The 19600-nt window shown below is 43.8% G+C and overlaps 1 protein-coding gene across 8 annotated transcripts in view; it reads left to right on the top strand.

Moving 5' to 3' along the window:
• The window catches only part of FAM193A (family with sequence similarity 193 member A), a 119293-nt gene that overhangs the window by 39693 nt on the left and 60000 nt on the right, over window positions 1-19600 (top strand). For all 8 annotated transcript variants that reach the window (XR_009758207.1, XM_061587246.1, XM_061587236.1 and 5 more), the window contains 3 exons: window positions 12350-12503; window positions 12657-12839; window positions 15844-16095. Coding sequence is in view for 7 of the 8 variants with exons in the window: in XM_061587246.1 (XP_061443230.1) it covers window positions 12350-12503; window positions 12657-12839; window positions 15844-16095 (589 nt within the window). In the remaining variant the exon portion in view is untranslated. The remainder of the gene's footprint in view (window positions 1-12349; window positions 12504-12656; window positions 12840-15843; window positions 16096-19600) is intronic.

The raw sequence follows: 19600 nt of genomic DNA, 5'->3' as shown, positions 1-19600 counted from the left end.
TCATTTTTTGTGTTTGAATAATTTTCCCCAGGTAGCATGCCATCACGTGGGTTATAGCACCATCTAGCATCCGAAGGCAAGAATGTACTGAAGTCAAGACCTGGGCTGCTCATGCCCCTCTCACTCCAGTTCATTCTTGTCTTGGTCTGAGGCTGTTTGTTCTTCCTATTTTGTGTATGTAGGCTGTATTTTGTGTGTGTTGTTTGGGGTTAGTGTGTGAGTTTTTTAGTCTGTTCTTAAGGGAGTTTTAATAATTAGTGGATTATTTCAACCCTTCCTTTTAGGTTGCTGGCTTGTGGCTGAGGCTGGCAAGCCTTGCCTTTTGTTTAAAACTCATTGATTATTTTCACACACCCTTTTTAGGTTGTCGGCTTTCTGCTGCGACCTGCAAACCTCTCTCTTTCTTAGGGTTGTGGGGCCGTTTTCAGCTCCTTGCCTCTGAGGAAGTAGTTAGGGTCCTCTCCTCGCTTAAACCAACCTCCTGCATACTCGACCCTTGCCCAGCGTGGCTCATTATGAGCTGCAAAGACAAACTGAGCAAGGGGATCAAGGCAGTGGTTAATGCATCCCTTGACGAAGGTCATCTGCCATCTGCCTTTAAGGAGGCAGTAATAACTCCAATTCTGAAAAAGGCCTCCTTAGACCCCCAGAATTTAAACAACTTCCGCCCAGTTTCAAACTTACCATTCCTTGGTAAGGTGGTCGAGCAGGTGGTGGCAAACCAACTACAAGCGTACTTAGAGGAAGTGAATTACCTTGACCCATTTCAATCAGGTTTCAGACCCAGACATGGGACAGAAACAGCGCTGGTTGCTGTGGTGGACAATATGAGAAGGGCACTGGATAGAGGGGAATTTACCCTCCTTGTTCTCTTGGATCTGTCAGCAGCCTTTGACACTGTTGACCACGCTATCTTGTTGAATTGCCTAGAGAATCTAGGTATTGGAGGCACATTTTTACGGTGCTTCCATTCCTCTTTGGGAGATACCAGAGAGTGGTGTTGGGAGATGAGGTCTCTGAGCCCTGGCCCCTCACTTGCGGGGTGCTACAGGGCTCCATCCTCTCCCCAATGTTATTCAACGTCTATATAAGGCCGCTGGGAGATATCATTAGGAGATCCGGTATGCAATTCCATCAATATGCAGACGATACACAGATTTTCCTCTCATTTAAATCCTCCCCACTGGCAGTGATAGAAATGTTATCTAAGTGTCTGGAGTCGTTGAGGGATTGGATGAGCAGGAATAAGCTTAGGCTGAATCCTGATAAAACTGAGGTACTGTTGGTGGGTGACAAAGACAGGTTGGGGATCACTGATGTGGTGCTCAACGGGGTACAATTGCCCCTGAGAGACCAGGTCCCGAGTTTGGGGGTCATTTTTGACTCCCAGTTATCTGTGGAGGTGCAGGTGACAGCCATTACTCGGGCAGCTCTTTATCAACTTCTCCTCATACGTAGGATACGCCCTTACCTCCCGAGCTGCCTGCTCCCTTCAGTAGTACATGCTTTGGTTCTGTCTCGTTTGGACTACTGTAATGCTTTATATGTGGGTCTTCCCTGGAAAACGGTTCGTAAGCTGCAGCTAGTGCAGAATGCGGCGGCTCGCCTGATTAAAGGCAGCCACCGCCGAGATCATATTACCCCAGTCCTCAAGGAGCTGCACTGGTTACCGGTGGCTGCTCGGGCCAAATTCAAGGTCCTGGTTTTAACATTTAAGGCCCTATTTGAAGCTGGCCCACTCTACCTAAAGGGACGTCTCCACTCTCACCAAGGGTGTCAGCTAACAAGATCGTCCATGAATGGTCTACTCCTTATTCCCCCCATAAAAGCAGCTAGATTGGTGAGGACCAGGTCTAGAGCCTTCTCAGTCGTGGCTCCCTAACTTTGGAACTCCTTGCCAATCAACCTTTGCCAGGCCCCCTCCTTGCTGTGTTTTCGATGGGCCTTGAAGACCTGGCTCTTTAACCAGGCATGGGAGGGAGGTTAGGCTGGCAGATTGCAGTTCTAGGGGGGGTTAATTTTTTAATGTTTTCTGTTTATGTTTTTATGTGGAATGTATTTGTGTTTTGTTGTACGTCGCCCAGAGTGGCAGATTAATCTCTGCCAGATGGGCGTCTAACAAATCTAATAAATAATAATAATAATGATTTCTTTTGCAGACACTCCATGCAGGGCTTGTGGCCACGGCCCCACAGATCTCGCCTTGCTCCTCGCGGGGTCTTTTTACCTTTTTTTACTTTGGGCTCGCAGCTGTGGACCCAATTTCCCCCCTGCCTGTTGGGAGCTCGCAGCTGCAGCTTTATTAGGCTGCCTTTGATGCTGCGTGTGGTTGCCTTGGCCTTGTGGTGGTGGGCCCGACTTCTCCCCTTGTCTGGGTGGAGTTTGTGGCTGCGGATCCAACCAGTGGCCTCAGAGTTCAGGGTCTTTTGGGCTTGCGGCTGCGGGCCCGATTCACACCTTTGCTGGTTTGGAGTTCGCAGCGGCGACTCCAACTGGCAGCTTTTGACTGCAGCTGGCGTTTTGGCAGCGCTCCCTGCCAGCTCTGTCTGATGGGGCCTTGTGGCTGTGGCCCATTTAGCGGCTTTTGCTCACCACTTTCACTCTGGGACTCGCCGGTGCGGCCTGACTCCTGAGGCCTCTCCATTAGCTGTAGGGTGCTTGGGGTTTCTCTCCCCCTGTGGGACGCCTCTTTTCCCGCCCTTTGAAGGCTGCCATTTTGCTTGTCCTTTTTCTTTCGCCGCCTGCCCGCCCACCATTTTGTGTGATTTTTCCTGCCTTTTGTTGTTGTTTAGCCTTCTGTCTGCACCTTTCTTCATTTATTCTCTACCCTCTTCCTATTTCAGCCGAAGGCAGGGAGGGTATAGATTGCCTCATTCTAGATTTTTTTTTTTTTTTTAAAAGCGGTGTGAGACGACCAAGAATTTGAGAATTCATTGGAGCTGTACTGCCCCCTTCTACCTTGTGCATGTACCTGAGCTCCTACTTCATCATACTCAGCGCTAGAAGTGAAACTGGGGCTGTACCTCTCCCCTTGTCCGTGGCCGTGTACCCGTGCTCTCTATTCACATCACACTCCTCTTCCAGTGCATGTGTTTGACTAAAGATACCGCACCCCTCGCTCATGTGTGTGTATAACATGGCAGATCAAGCTCCAGCTGCAGGCCAGGCACTGGCGGTACAACAGCAGTGCACAGTCACCACCACGCCTCGTCACAAGGCTACTAGGCACAAGACTTCCAAGCACCGTTCCATGGCTGGCCAAAACTAAACACACTTCTACCCAGCTGGCTGCTAGACGAGCACACTATGTGTCTTCTCCAACCTCGCCGGAAGTGCCGTCTACCTCGGCCACTGTTATTGAGCAGGAGACTGGTCAGGAGAGATTAACAGCCCTCTTTCACTCACCTGCAGGGTCATTGGTGGAGGACTTCGAAGGCTTTCCTACTCAGACATCCTTGGACCATCAGCCCACTTCAATGGCTAGCGCCCAAGGTTCTTACCAGTCTGATGCGACTGTCTCATCTCTGCCTCAACAGGTGAATTCAGTGACTCTGGAACCTCAGGTGGGCACACAAGTTCCTCTGCTGGGGTTGCAGTTGACTCCAGAATTTGTCTCTCAGCTGAAGGACACCCTGTTGGGTTCTTTTTTTGAAAGCGCAGTCGCTGCCACTGGTGAACCCTCTGGCCCAGGCCGTGCCAGCCTCTCAGGGATTGGCTTATATGCAACTTTGCACCAGCTCTACTATGAATCGCTGCCATCCAGATGAAGCTTGAGTAGTCTCACCGAATCCCATTGATGTTACCAGAGGCAGAATTGGAGGCAAGGTGATAGATTCAGGGGATCCCTCATTCCTACTCAAGGCTGATGGAGATGAGTGGAGTGATGAATCAGAGGTGGAGTATACCTCTTACTGCTTGTTTGACTCGACAGACTACTTTCCATTATTTTGCAGAACACTGGAAACTCTTGGTCTCCAATCCCCGCAGGCCAAACCAACCTCTTCCCCAGTGAAGGGGGCCAGGATTCTGAAAACCCCCAGATCATAAGATAATTATCTCCCCATTCCAGACCCCATTGATAAACTGGCTAAGGAGGAATGGGATCAACCCCTGGATGCTCAAAGATTTTTGGCCCTGGCTAGTAAACATTATGCCTTGGCTTCAGACTTTATGAATTGCCTGAACATTCCACTCATGGATGGGCCAATTTTGAGTTTGGTATCCAGGTCTCTCCTTCCAAAAGAAGGGGACTCTCAGGTCAAGGACCTGTCAGAATGGAGACTGTACTTCATAAAAACCATGAGGAAACTGCCCATACCATCCAGGCTTCTTGTGCAGCTTTGAATTTTACCAGAGCTTCCATGATGTGGCTAGACAAACTTCTCGACGACCCCAATCCTGACCCTGCTAAACTCAGAAGGGTTCTTTTGAAACTTCACAAGTCAGCTGCATTTGTGGCCGACACCACCCTGGACCCGACTCACTATGCAGCACAGGCTCTGGCGGCCAAAGTAGTTGCATGGAAGACACTCTGGCTCCGGCACTAGGATGTAGATATCACGGCCAGAGTCAATCTGTCTATGGCTCCATATACAGGGGCAATGCTTGTTTGGGGAAGAGGCCCTCAAAGCAGTTTTTGTAGACCCCAAGGAAAAGCAGAAGCCGGTCTTAGACGCAAACAAAAAGGAGGACCGAAGGTCGTTTAGGAGATTAGATCCATACCATCCATTTCAGCCATTTTGAGGAACGCAGCCTGGTGGGAGAGGCTGCGATTTTCGATGCACCAATTTTCAATCTTCTAGTGGAACTTGGCCCAAACAACGATTCCAGGGCCAATCTGACACCAGGGAAGACAAGGTTCCTTGTCCTCATCATCTGGAAGGGGAGCTCGTCAGCTGAGGCAATGCTGACGCCATTCACGTCAGAGACAGATTACTGCATAATGCAGAAAAGTGGCTACGTTTGATGATGGACTCTTGGGTCAGAGGCCTCATAGGACATGGTTACAAAATAGTTTTGGTTAACCCCCCCCAACAGGTTTCTTGCCTACCCTCTGCCCCATTCTCAAGAGAGGCAAAGGACAATGAAGGAAGCCATAAGGCACCTTCTCGAGATAGCAGCCATAGAACCAGTACCGCTAGCTAAACATTCTGCGAGGGTCCACTCTGTCTTGTTTGCAGTTCCCAAGAGAGATCTTTTGTGGAGTGGTGTGCTAGACCTCAAGTTTCTCAACAGGTTTGTGAAATACAGGCACTTCAAAATGGAGTCCATAGCCTCGATCATAGAAGCTCTGCATGAGGGGGACTTCTTGGCCTCCATCAACCTGAAGGAGGCGTATTTCCATGTTCCGATCTGCCCTGACCATAGATGCTTCCTCAGGTTTGTGTTTGGCCAGCAACATTTTCAATATTGGGCCATGCTGTTCTGTCTCTCGTCAGCTCCGAGAGTGTTTACCAAGGTAATGGTCATCCTGGTTAATCATCTCTGTCTCCAGGGGGTCCATATTTATCCATATCTGGATGACCTACTGCTCTGGGTGGAATCCAGGGACCAGGCCTCGATTCACGTTTGTTGCACCGTCAAAACCCTGATGGACCATGGATTCTTGGCCAACTTCGAAAAGAGTCACCTAGATCCTACGCAACATTTACAACACTTGGGAGCTACTCTAGACACAGCTCAGGTCATGGTTTTCCTATTACCAGAGTGGATTACAACCATCAGGGACGTGGCACGACTCCTGTTGCATCGCTCGAGGGCGGACGTGATGTTGCTGGCGAAGGTGCTGAGCGTATTTGTATCCACCACATCGTATCTTGGGTTCGTCACCATACTCATCCACTCCAATGGGCCTTACTGCTGTTTCAATTGGACATTGCCAATTCCACGCATCAGGAAATTCGTCTACCCCTCATCACTGCGTTGTTCCTTCCACTGGTGGTCTGCAACTCGGAATCTCCAAAAAGGAACACCATTTAGAGAGCCAGACAGGACAGTAATTACGACAGATGCCAGTCTGATTGGTTGGGGGCCCCACTGCAACTCCCGATTTGCTCAAGGTACCATGTCAGAGAAGGGTCACTGCATAAACTGACTGGAGCTGAGGGCGGTCCATCTGGCCCTTTGTCATTTCCAGCCGCTGTTCTATCTGATCCACGTGTTGATCTGGACAGACAACATCTGTGTAAAATTGCATTTGAACTGGCAGGGGGGCACCGGGTCCCAAATCCTCCATGCAGAGGCCACTCTGATATTCAGCTGGGCTGAGAGTTACCTGCTATCTTTGAGGGCAGAACACCCCAGCAGGGTTCTGAATGTCACTGCAGATTGGCTCAGCAGATAGCAAGTGATTCCGGGAGAGTGGAGATTACATCTGGCAGTGTTTTGCCTCCTCCGGTTCGACACCTTGACAGTGGATCTGTTTGCTACGAGTCACAACTCTCAGCTTCCCCAGTACTTCTCAAGGAACCTAGAGACAAGGGTGGAGTCTGTGAATGCTCTTCTGTCTCTTTGGCTGCTTCCCTTTCTCCAGCACTGTGTCACCATTTTCCATCCTGGACTCTACAGAAGGTGCTGAAAGCACTGAAGCACCCTCCTTTTGAGCCTCTCAGGGTGGTGCCTTTGCGACTGCTTTCCTTCAAGGTCCTTTTTCTGGTGGTTGTCAGTTTGGTGAGAAAAGTGACAGAGTTGGGAGCGTTGTCATCAGCCCATCATCTCTACTTATTCCATAAGGACTCAGTGGTGTTATGCCCTGATCTGTCCTTTTTACCTGAAATAAGCTCTCGTGTTCCACTGTAATCAAGACATTGTACTTCTATCATTTTGTCCTAATCCCGTTCATCCACTCAAGAAAGCTTAGCACTCATTAAATGTTCGCAGAGCCCTCAAATTTACCTGGTCCGTAATGGACGAATTGACTCCTTTTTTGTATCCTTTCATCCAAGAACAGGGAAAAAAGTAACTAAATCCACCTTGTCTTGTTGGTTGCACACCTGCATTGCACTGGTCTATGAGTCCCTTAAGCTTCTGGTGCCTTGCAATATTGCTGCACACTTGACTTGATTAGCGGCCACTATGGCTGTGTTTGCAACCAATGCACCTCTTGCAAATATTTTCAGAGCTGCGGTGTGGTCTACCCCAGACTCATTTATCAGGCATTATAAGATACACCGATATGCCTCTGTCGATGCTTCTTTCGGGAGGTGTGTCCTGCAACAGGTTGCTTCTTATATGTAGGCAGCGGGTGGTCCCTCCCTATTGGGGCTGCTTTGGTACATCCCACATGATGGCGTGCTACCTGGGGAAAACAGACTGTTGGTCTCACCTAAAAGGTGGTTTTCCTAGATATCATGCCATCACAGCCCTCCCTGTTGGAGGCTGCCTGGGTGTATTGCATTGTATCATCTGGTCTTACATAGTTTTACTAGTACAATTTCAAATTTACAATTTTACACTTTCAATAGGTCTATAATGTGTGAATGAGTCAAGACCTTGTATATGTTCTGGAGTGTGCCGCTCCTTCGTTTGGGCAGTTGCCCTTATTTTCCTTGCTGTTTTGCCTGTTCTGTTTATTACTAATACTCCGATATCTCTCACTTCGGTCTTGTCACAAACAAACTGGAGTGGGAGGGGCATGAGTAGCCCAGGTCTTGACTGCAGTACATTTTTGCCTTCAGATGCTAGATGGTGCTATAATCCCTGTGATGGCATGATACCTGGGAAAACCACCTTTCAGATGAGACCAACGATCCGTTTTCCTAAAAATGCACAATAAACCCTTGCATGCCAGTTGGAAATTCTAAATGCAAAACAAAATACTGAGCTTTTGAGTTAGCAAAATATTTTTTTTTTGTATTCATACTATAGAAACGCTCTAGCTTTATTAGGCAGGTGTATCTTTTTGAATGCTATCAGAAGGTAGTGTGTCCACATCTAACATTACTGATAATGTATGTGTAGACAAACTCTTACTGAAAAGACAGAGGTGTTATGTGTCCCGAGTTCTGACATCCAGGAGGTGGGGATTCAACATTGTCATAGCAGGCTCAAGTGGCCTCAGTGGCTGGGAGTGCCTTTTTCTATCTGTGGCTGGGAGTGCCAGCTACAGCTCCTTTCGGGCAGAAATGACTGGGCCACCGTACTCCATACTGTCATAACTTCCAGCTTGGATTATTGCAACGTGCCCTATGTGGGGTTGCCCTTTAAGGCCACTCAGAAATGTCAACTGGCCCAAAATGCAGCAGCCAGATTACTGGCTGGGGTTCCATTTTGATCTCAGATGATCCCTGTTTTAAAAAAGCTGCATTGGTTGCCTGTTTGTTTCTGCATGCAATGTAAGGTGCCATCTACTTCCCTACAGACCCTCTCGTGTTAAGATTAGCAGAGGGGGTCCTCTTGGTAGTTCCATCGCCCTCAGATGATTTGAGGTGGTGGAAGCCCTTAAATTGTGGAACTCCCTCCCCACAGAAGTGTAGCTGGCAACCTCATTGTACAGTTTTGGCAAATGCTGAAGATATACCTCTTTGCTGTAGCCTTTGACACCTGAGATGTATATTTTTAGGACCCACTTTTTTGTATTGTATTTTAATTGTTTTTAATAATGTATTTTAAATTATTATTACCCACCCTGGGACCTAAGGGTCGATAGCAAATTAAAACAACAACAACAATAGAAGGAAGCTTGTAAGTTACAAGGATCCCTGAATGAAAGATGCAACTACACTTAAGGGATGGGGGCAGGTTTTCCCCTTGTTTTAACATTGTCCTGTAGTGCATTGCTTTGACCTTTCCTAATATATATTTATATTGTATTTGTACTCGACTTTAGAGCCCAAACTCTATAAGCCATTTGCAGTTTGTCTACAATATAATAAAAGCAGTAATATATAAAATAATACTTCATAGAAATTACAATCTAACTAATAATGGATAATATTGGGGTCCTTTGTGAGGGAAGGATATAAATGTAATAATAATAATAGATTTATTTATTATTTGATTTGTATCCTACCCTTCCTCCCAGGAGGAGCCCAGGGCAGGAAACAAAAGCACTAAAAACACATAAAAACATCAGACCTTAAAATACACCAAAACAAAACAACTTTAAAAACATCTTTAAAAAAGGGTAAAAAACATTTTAAAAAAAAAATATTAAAAAGCAATTCCAACACAGACACAGACTGGGATAGGTCTTAACTTAAAAGGCTTGTTGAAAGAGGAAAGTTTTCAAAAGGCGCCAAAAAGATAACCTGCCTAATATTTAAGGGGAGGAAATTCCACAGGGTAGGTGCCGCCACACTAAAGGTCCGTTTCCTATGTTGTGCAGAATGGACCTCCTGATAAGATGGTATCTGCAGAAGGCCCTCACCTGCAGAATGCAGTGATCAACTGGGTATATAAGGGGTAAGACCGTCTTTCAGGTATCCTGGTCCCAAGCTGTATAGGGCTTTGTACACCAAAAGTAGAACCTTGAACTTGGCCTGGTAATAATACTTGAATAACAAAAGCAGAACTATTATCTTCAATATAGTATTACTAGGAAGCTTATCCCTGCGCACTTTGCATGACCCCCACAAATATGCATGCATACACAAGGACCCCCAACCCCACACCCACCCAGGGGCTCCCAAACACACATACACACATGAACACAGGGACTTCCAACACTTCCGCCCTCCGGGACTTGAAACACACACGCACCACGCACTCTTAATCACATACACAGAAACTACCAAACACATACACACACACCCAGGCAACTCGCCACCCCTACCCTGTTTAGGCAACTTACTAGCCTCCTGCTTGCCCAGGCTGCCGCCACCCCATTTAGGCAGCTTTTGACAGCTTAGAAAAATATTAGATAGATAGATAGATATTGAGCTCATTGAAAGTACTAATAGCTCCCATTTCTGTTAGTGCTGGTTTTGATAAACTATTTTAATATAGCCAAAAGCTATAACAAAGATCTTATCAGTGATTCATCTTTGCAAATAAATACATATCTTACATACGATTTAGTAATGCATAAGCTCGTAAGTGTAATACTAGTTGTATGAGATCCTAAAATTGTGGATAATGGTAAAGCCAGCATAAGATTGTATCCATTATTAGTCCTACTCAGAATAAGCCCAATGAAAATGGATATTAGGTCCATTTATTTCAAGGGGTCTATTCTAAGAACAGTTTAGTTGGATACAACCCAAGTTCTAGAAGTGAGAGGTTTGGAATTTCCAAGCTAATTACAAGCTGAGCCCAACTCCTATGAAGTTTGGGCTTTGTCAATTATTAACTTGTCCCCAGCACTAGCCAACACTGAAGCATCTTCGTACCCTTCTCTTTCTTGCTGAGATTTGTGTGGTGGTGATAGTGCAGCAAGAAGGGCAGTGGCAGCATTGTAATGTCCCGGGCATATCCCTTTTATATTCCCAGGTGTCTTGATACACACAGAGCTGATAGTGGCTAATTAATGCTAGGAGAACAGCTCTTTTTCGTCCCTGCAACTGCTGCCATGATGGACTTATAAGGGGATTGAGGTGGGCTGTATTCCAAGCCTCCTCATGTTCCCCAATTGGGGATAGGAGTGGAGAGATTGAGAATGGCAGGGGAGGCATGTGGGTCTCATTTGTGTTTATGGTGACATAGGGTTGCATCCCAATTAATACATCCAGTTACTGGAAAGATTTCTGTTTGCGCTACAAGATATCCCCCTATCCTCCACCTGTGCATGCCCTGCACATTCCCAAAATCTGCTTTTGGAGGATTGGGGAAACCCCTAGAATAGATTTAGGGGACATGCGGGTGAGGTAAAGGGGAGAACTCCTATTGTGCAAGCAGACTTAGTGCTGCTTTGGATACAACTCATAATTTGGGAGCATTACTAAACCTGGAACTTGGAATAGGCCCAAGATTAAAATAAACTAAGTATGGCTTGATGTGCCAAAACCCAAGTTAACTCATTTTACATGAGCCCATCTCCAAACTGAGCCTAGGAAATCTCACCCATTGCTAAGAGATAGTAGTGTAAAGTGCTTGAATTTTTTTAGCTTAAAAACTGTGACCAGTGACAGAATTGCATGTGTGTGTATTGCCATGGTTAGTATCTAGAATTGCTGGTGGGAGATTTTGATGAGGAAGCTGTTGATACCATCCTCTCTTTCCCATAACGCTGCTACTCTGCTACCTCCCACACCTTTCCTCTTGTTTCAATTTGTTGTGCATTCCTTATTTTTTCTTCCTATACCTGTTTCTCCAAACATTTGTTTCTGGGAAGGTCAATAAGGAGTAGGAATGGTAAACTTGTAGCCATTGCCTTGTGCTCTCTAATTGTGTCACAAATCAGTAAAAAAGCAGATGAGGTCATTGTTTGGGTAGAAGTTGTTTTTTTAATTGCATCCTGCTGAAGCTTCTGCTGTGGCTCTTCAGCTCTCCAAAATAGGTTCAGAATGACCAATAGACTTTGAGTATGTTTTGTAGGTTGATAGCATCATTTTCCATCATTGATTTGTGACATTCTTGAGACACTGTGAAGCCTGTGATCATAATTGGGCCTTTCCATGCAAATATAGCAAGTCTGTATTGATATGGTGGTTGATATATAGTTCTGCTGCTCATGCATGGCATGGACCAGCATGTCCCCAAAGGCTCTGGAACTGTGCAGAAATAATGAAATTTGAAGTATGGGGCTTATCCTGGTGTAATTCAATGAGGGCAAAACAGCAGATTTCTTCCTGAGCTACTTCAGTTACATGGGAGCAGAAACTGATCTTTAAGTGAGCTGTAAAGAAGCCCCATACCAATCTTATACATAGCAGCAAGCTTTCAGACATTGCCTGGAGTCTGTATCTGGACTGCCAAGGTGACATTCATAAGGAGCTTGAGTGTACCTTGAGATTTGCCAGTATTCAGCTGTGATGCAAGTCCTGTATTGAAGCCATAGAACTCTGCCTCACAGGGGCCAAAGTATTCATTGCTGAGACATGGGACGGAAGAGGACAATATCCCAACTAACCCTTTTCCCACAGCAGAGCTATCCGTTATGCATGTAGCTTGTATCATGGTTTTGAATAGATACCGTCTAGGCCAAAATGCAGTATGACATCCTTTTTAAATGGAAAATCTGGATATGCTCTAAGTGTCTATATTTGGATTTGCACCCAGAGGTTTTATTTCTGTTACAAATTTCTATTACAAATTCCACTGAAGTAGTGTTAAAATAACAAACACCAACTCCTATTTCTAGATGAAAATGTTACATTCTAAACTAGTGGGAATTGTGTGGTATACTTTCATTTTAGTTTTCTAATACTTGGCTTAATGAGCATGTTGCAAAAATACAACTTTTTCTTCACAGTAATATTGAAGATGAAGATGTTTCACCAGTATCAGAAAAACCTGCTGATATTTGTTTGATTAATCATTCTGATAGTGCTGAGGCTGTCAGAAATGTGAATGAAATCCAACGACAGTTAAATAATAGAGTCAAGAACATGGCATTAAAGTATGAGGTACCAATATTTTGAAACATATTTCATACATTTATTATTTACATTTATATACTGCTGTTCATCCTGTAGGATCCCAGGGTGAACGCATACGGTAAAACAACAAAACAATTTAAATGTAATTTAAAATCACGTTAAACCTGAACTATTTATCAGTCTCTCCAGCAGAATTGTAGTACTAGTAGCAGTTCATCAGAAGCAGATGCTGAAGAAGCAGATGAGGAGAATGCTAGTAATTTATCAAGGACTCACGAAAGTGATTTAATGCTTGGAAGAAATGTGAGAAGGAAGGATGAAGCCAAAATAGACAGTTCTCTGCCATCATACTCCACTCAGCAGGTAAAGCACATTTAGTTCTTAGGACCAGTGTAAGTGAACCTCAAAATAATGTTCTTCTGGAATTGTTTCAAAATTCTAACACCGGACTTTCTCTGGTTTTGATCTTCTCAGAATCTCTCCACTCCCTAATGCCCTTATTGAAGTCTTTCGGTGATAGTTGTCTGTAAAGGGTCGTTCTCTTATAGATACAGGTTTGCTGGAAAGTGTTTAGATAACTTCATCTAAATGGGTGCAGTCAGCCAGGCATCAATGTAACAGACTTATATAGCCTTGTTAGTTATAGACTATTAACAGACCTTGCCAATATGACCATATTGCACCAGTACTATCCCATCTGAACTAGCTGCCATTCCATTTCCTGACCCATTCAAAGTGTTGTATTAAACTTTAAACCCCTAAATGGCTTAAGATCCAGTTACCTGACAATTCACCCCACATGCCATCACCAAATGAAGAGGAAGAGGTAGGTTCTAGAGAGTAGTATCTTTTCAGTGGTGGTGCCCCATTTGTGCAATGCGTGCTCACTTGGAGCTCAGGTTATGGTCTTTTCAGTTCCAGGTGAATATCTTTTTATTTTCCCAGGCATTTACTATTTTAATCTTAAGAGCTTATGGTGCTTTTTTGCTGCTGGTGGTTTTATTTTATTTATTTATTTATTTATTCAATTTATATACCGCCCCATAGCCGAAGCTGTCTGGGCGGTTCACAACAAGTAAAACATCTGATATACAATTAAAACCACATATCAAGCAATTTAAACATACATTAATAATATCAAAAAAATTAAAACATTTTAGCCTTTATGTTGTGCTTCACTTCTTATAGTGTTAATCTTATGGTTAAACGACAAGAGAATATTTGTTATTTTGAGTGTAAAAAAAAGATAAAATAATAGATATTGCTCGTTTACCGTGGTTAGTTGTCTGTTCTTTTGATGGATAGTGTGCCTTTTAGGGATTAGCCCATGGTACAGCAACTCAGCAGGAAACCTTCTGTAACATAAACCGATAAGGGGACAGATCCCCCCTTTCAAGATCCACTTTATCATTGACTTCTTCCTCTTTTTTGCTCTTTATATTCAATTCATTGCTGAGATGTCAACTTTTTCCCTGTATACAACTGAGAAAATCCAACCTTTCCTGTCTGCCCTCTCAGCTAAAACTCTTATTTCATGCTCTGTTCACCACTTTCCTTGACTACTGCAATCGTCTCCCCTCTCATGTCTCACCTCCAACCATATTTCTGCTGTCAAAATTATTCACTTTAGACTGTGAGATGCCTCTCCATAAATCCTTACACTGTCCACTTCCATATCAAGCACAAGTGCCTTAATTTCATATCCCACCTCGCAGCCTTGCACACATTTTGTTTTTGCCCTTATTTCCTAAGATAGCTCTGTCACTGGATTCCAGTCTTTTATCTCTACTGAAATTCAGAAAATAATACATCATCCCTTGGACAGAACCCCACAATTAGCCCTACTTAATGTATTTACGGGCAATAATACTGACCTTAAAAATAAAGAAGTGATTCATTACTTGCTTGTGGCATCTCATTAGCAATTGCCAAACACTGGAAGATCTTGGAGGATATTAGTTTAGACTATTGGTATCAAAAAGTCTGGCAGCTGGCCATAGCAGAGAATATTAACAGTTAAAAGCTTCAGAGTGGGCAGGAGAAAAAAGACTACTCTGTAGGGGAATGGTTTGATTTATTACTTTTAAGAACACTGTGGAAACAATAGACGTCTACCCACATAGTTGCTGTGGATATGAAATTCTTGAAGTGCATAGTTGTGATTGGGCATAATGATTACATATAAGAGGGAACAGAGGCTGAAACATGTGTCTTATTTTTATTTGTTTTCCGCTTGGAGATTGATGACACCAATGTCATTTTTTTCAGTTTGTTATGTATATATGGACTTGCTTTCTAGCTTTCTTGCCTTTAGTCCTGGAATAAGCAGAATCGTCTCGATGATATGGGTTGGTTCAACTCGAAAGGCCCACTCGAAAGAGAGGGTTACTCTTGTTCTTTGGGAGGGAAGGCTGTTTTTTCTGTTTGGTATCACTTTGAAACCAGTAAAAATTTATATTAAAAAACCTAATCCTTTATCTCTGCTACCTTCAGCCACTTTGAAGGTCTTTTGTTCCCTTAAGTGACTCCACCCATTCTCCCTTATGATTCCTTTTACCTGGAACTCCCTGTCATAATACTTTGATAGTACTACCATTTCCCTCAAGTATCGCCTCAAAACCCATGTTGCGTAGGAAGCCTTTGACTCAACACCTTAGTCCTCTTTCCTCAGCTAAAACAAAATGTAAGTCATTGTAATAGCATTTGATCCTATTCATTATTTGTTACCTTTGCCTCTTTCTGCTCCCATCTCCTCAGGCAGGTGTCTTTCTTATTACGAATATTGTTCTATAGAGCATCATGTATGTATAATCTGTAACTATGAATTCAAAAGTCAAGAAGATATTTTAGTTATACCAGTATCCTCTTAAAACAGATGCTGTTAATATTTAGAAAAATGAATGCTGTAGAACTCTCTCTCGGAATCCCAAGCATGTATTCTCTAATACTAGTGAAGTCCTACGTTTCGGTCTAACGTCAGTAGGAGTAAGTGCCATTGAACTCAATGGGAATTACTTATGAGTAAGCATATGGTCATACTGTTAATGTAACTTTCAGGTAAGGAAGTGGACTGTCACTGGAAATGTGATGTCCTTCAATCACATTTTATGAACACTGGAAATCAATCAGGATTCTGCCACCTTATATCAATAGAGTAGGTTGGAGACCCAGGTGCTAACGGAAACAATTGAAGTGGTTTTGACCTTGTTTTGTAACATGTGGACATATATTGTACAGGACATGTGTAATTTCTGTCATTTTTTAAAATACTAAATTGCATTTAAGTAATTTATTCTTCTAAGATGAAAGGAAATGTTTCACTAACTTTGCTGTGTGATTAAAGTTGCACACTCTTCATTTTTAACAGGCTGATCAAGGGCCAGTTTGTTGTGAGTGCCATATCTGTACACAGGAAGCCTCAGGCTCCTCTTCTTCAGACACTGAAGTGAGATGTCTTCCTGCTGGGCATCGGTTTAGAATCCCAGAAAAACCTGCCCATCCTGCTCTTCATCTTTATCCTCATATCCATGGACAAATACCACTTCATACTATTCCCCATATATCTCCTCCACTAATCCATCCCTCCTTATATACAGCTTCCCCCTTTGCACAGAATAAGGTAAGTCTGTCAAAGTGGTTTTCAGAGTTCAAGGAAATTTCCTGTGCAACTGCATCTGTTAACACTGAACAGATGTTATCAGAGAACACTACCAGTGAAACTGTAGTCATTAGACAATATTTTATAGGTTTTACAAAAATCAGATCCATAAGCTGTTTTCAACCCAGAAACACATGAAGCTAATTGAAGTACAAAAATTAAGTAGTTATATTTTAATAATAATAATTTTATATTAAGATTGCCATATTGTTCCAGCGTACAGTGCTACGATTACCTTTTTGTTGCAAAATATTCTGGAAAAAATGGGTGGTGTTCAACCAGTGCATCCCATCAGCACAAGGATTTCTGCTTGCACAATGGGATTCTCACCCTCTGTGTGTCCCGCATCCTCACAGATTTGCTCTGCAGGGTTGGAACCCCTGGAACATTTTAAGGGGTCTGTAGAGAAGGAGAGGGGAAGTCCCATTGTGCAAGTTGAAATCCTGCTGATAGGACCATGACTGAGCTGTACATTGGATACAACCAAATGCATTCAAGGCTCGTTGGGTATAAGTGTTTATACGCACACATGTAGCAGAGTGCAGATGACATAGAAAAACGGGGGAAGAATTTGATCCTTTCTGCAAAAACAATGTGGTCCTGAGGATAACCTGTCATTGATCATTCCTTGCTCTCTAGCTCTTTTTTTGAGCCAATTGGCACATTTGGAATTTTGAAAAAGTGCTGTGGGCACCAGTCACAAAATGGCTGTCATAGGGGTTGGTATAACACAAAATGGCTGCCACATTTAAAAGAGCAGAAAAAGAAACACGGTCACAGAAAAGTGAAATGTGAGCGTGTTTGAGGGAGCATGTTCAATGTAGGATAGGCCAAGCCAAGTGCGAACAGGAACTGAGTAGGACTAGCAAACAGTCTCTCATGCATTGTTGATTTTTGAGGGAATATATATATATACTGAAACCTTCTTGGGTGCCATGGGAGGTACTGGCGGGGATACTGGTGCCTGTGAGCACTATATTGGTGATCTCTGTACTAGCCTGCTGAATCACTTTTCAAATTGGTCAATCATAGTCTTAGGACCTTCTTAGCTGGTTTTCTTTAACGAGCTTGATCCCCAATTAATGTTACATGTTAATTTCGGGGTGGGGTCCCATGTCTGCTCCACAATAAGTAGGACTCCAGCTCTGCAGCTATGCTGTTGAATTCCTCCATCAACAGAGGATGCTGATTTGAATCCCTGAGGCCATCCAATGCGTTTCTTAGAACATGACAGCCCAAGCTCCAGTCCAGCACCTCAGAGTGCATTCCAACATCATAGTAACACTCCTGGATGTAGCACTTGAAAGAAATACCACATTTGGAGCACCAATGAACATTGTAGCAGCTAAACCTAGATGTTACCAATTGCCAGGCTATCTCTGTCCAAGGGGTCTGTAATTAGCTCTAACCAGCCTCAGTAAAGAGTGCTTCATTGTTATGGAAGCCACTTAAACACCTAGAGTGAGGTTTGGATCTAACAGTACCCCTAAACTGTAAACTTTGCCTTTTATGGGGAGCACAAACTGTGCAGAATAGGTGGAGCACCACCTCCTTTGTCAGTCAAATCACCTACCAGCAATACCTCTGTCTTATGTGGATTGAGCTTCAGTTTAGCTCTCATTCTCTCTATGGTTGCCTTCATAATCTGTTCAGCACATCCATCACCTCATCTGCATTTGATGAAAAGAAGAAAAACTGGGTGTCATCAGTATACTTCACTCAGATGAGCACATGCAGCATTTTCTTGAAGATCTTAGACAGCAATAAAACAATCCATGCAGAACTCTACAGCACACGTGATATGGGGCAGAGTAGTAGTTCTCCAGTACCACTGCCAGATAGAAACAAAACCACCGACCATCTCTGACATCTCCTAGTAACAGACTGTTTAAAGCCCTAAACTTTAAAGGTGAACTAGCACTTTGAACTATGCCTGCTGCATTTTTATAGACTGGATGAAAGAGAAAGAAGCAAGTGATTATGGAAAAAACATTATAGGAGCAAAAACAGGAGCGTGTGTGAGTTTGGAAAGGAAGATGAAGAGACAGGTACTGAGCATGCAGATAGCTGGTTCACAGTCACTGGCTAAAGCGTGTGTGAGATGCTATTGGAGGCAACACTATATTAGGGCCCCGCTTTACGGCGCTTCGCTAATGCGGTGGTCTCAATTAGACACAATTAGACCAAAGCCCCACTCATACGCCGCTTGTTCCGCTTTTCAGCGGGGGTCCGGAACGTAACCCACTGTATGAGTGGGGCCCTACTGTACTGCAAAGCAGGTGTCTGGGGAGACAGTGGGCAGTGGATGCTTGGAACTAAAGAAAGGAGAGGCCAAGGAGAAGCTGGGACAAACCTTACAGTGTGGGTAAGGAACTATGAGTTGATGCTGGAGAGTGTTAATAAGCCTCCTTCATAGACACATGTTTCACATACACAATCTCTACGTGTCTCATGAATTAGGACCTTTAGACAGTGGCAATAATGCATCTTGACAGATTTATCCAGTAACTTAAACAGGTCTTAAAATGGAGATGTTTATCGCGTACACACAGAGAATCAAAATATACAAATTTCTTTGGTGTGAGGGAATTGGCTAAATATATTTAACCGTGGTAAACTAACACAAACAACATATATACAAGAAGAAGTAAGAACACAAGGCATGAAGGAGGTTGAGTATGTATTTGCATTCTGTGGAATTCAAATTGTAGTACAATAAAATACAATATAGGAAATGAAGTAGTAAAATACAATTAAAAATAAATATGAATAATATGATTGATGTGCTGCAAATCCACAAACATGCTAATGGACCACCTGGATGAAGCTCGCAGACCACAGTTTGGGAACCCCTGCAGTAGCTTGCTCATTCTCTGGGCTTACATTGCAGACTAAGCCTCAGTCATGTGCAGCTGGGTTAGGGAGGACCAGAGAGTGGCATCTAAAACAGTCTCTCACAGGGACGCACAGGGAGGAAATGTGGAGGCTGCAACTTGTAGTGAAAGCATCTCCAGAAGACAGGATAGAGAGCAAGGAGTCACATTTCCTGTCCCTAGTGGTCAGTCCTGAAGTAGAACTAGGATGTGTTGAAACCCCTGGGTTATAGGGCAATCCTAAATGAAGCCAGCGGAATTCATGCTGGCTTAAAGTATGCCACATCCAAATCTCATTCGGGAGCCTCCGGGAGGGGTAAACGCCAAGTGAGCTGATGCCAGCCTAGCAGAGTGAAAAGAAGCAGTCAACACGCAGGGAGCCAGCTCAGCCAGCATTGCAATTGGAACTGTGTTCACCTGTTGACAAACACCTTTTTGGGTGTGTACAAATTCTTGAGACCACTCAGAGATAGCTCAGGGGAAGTGTTCACAATTTTCAGCACCAAAATGCAAACAAATGGGGAACAGGGCATGTATGGGGTACCTAGCAATTGTCGTCATGGCAGCCAATTGGCGTGCACAGCAGACACCCC

Source organism: Rhineura floridana, chromosome 1 (assembly GCF_030035675.1).
Source record: "Rhineura floridana isolate rRhiFlo1 chromosome 1, rRhiFlo1.hap2, whole genome shotgun sequence".
NCBI lineage: Eukaryota > Metazoa > Chordata > Lepidosauria > Squamata > Rhineuridae > Rhineura > Rhineura floridana.
This window is presented reverse-complemented; position numbering and strand designations above follow the sequence as displayed.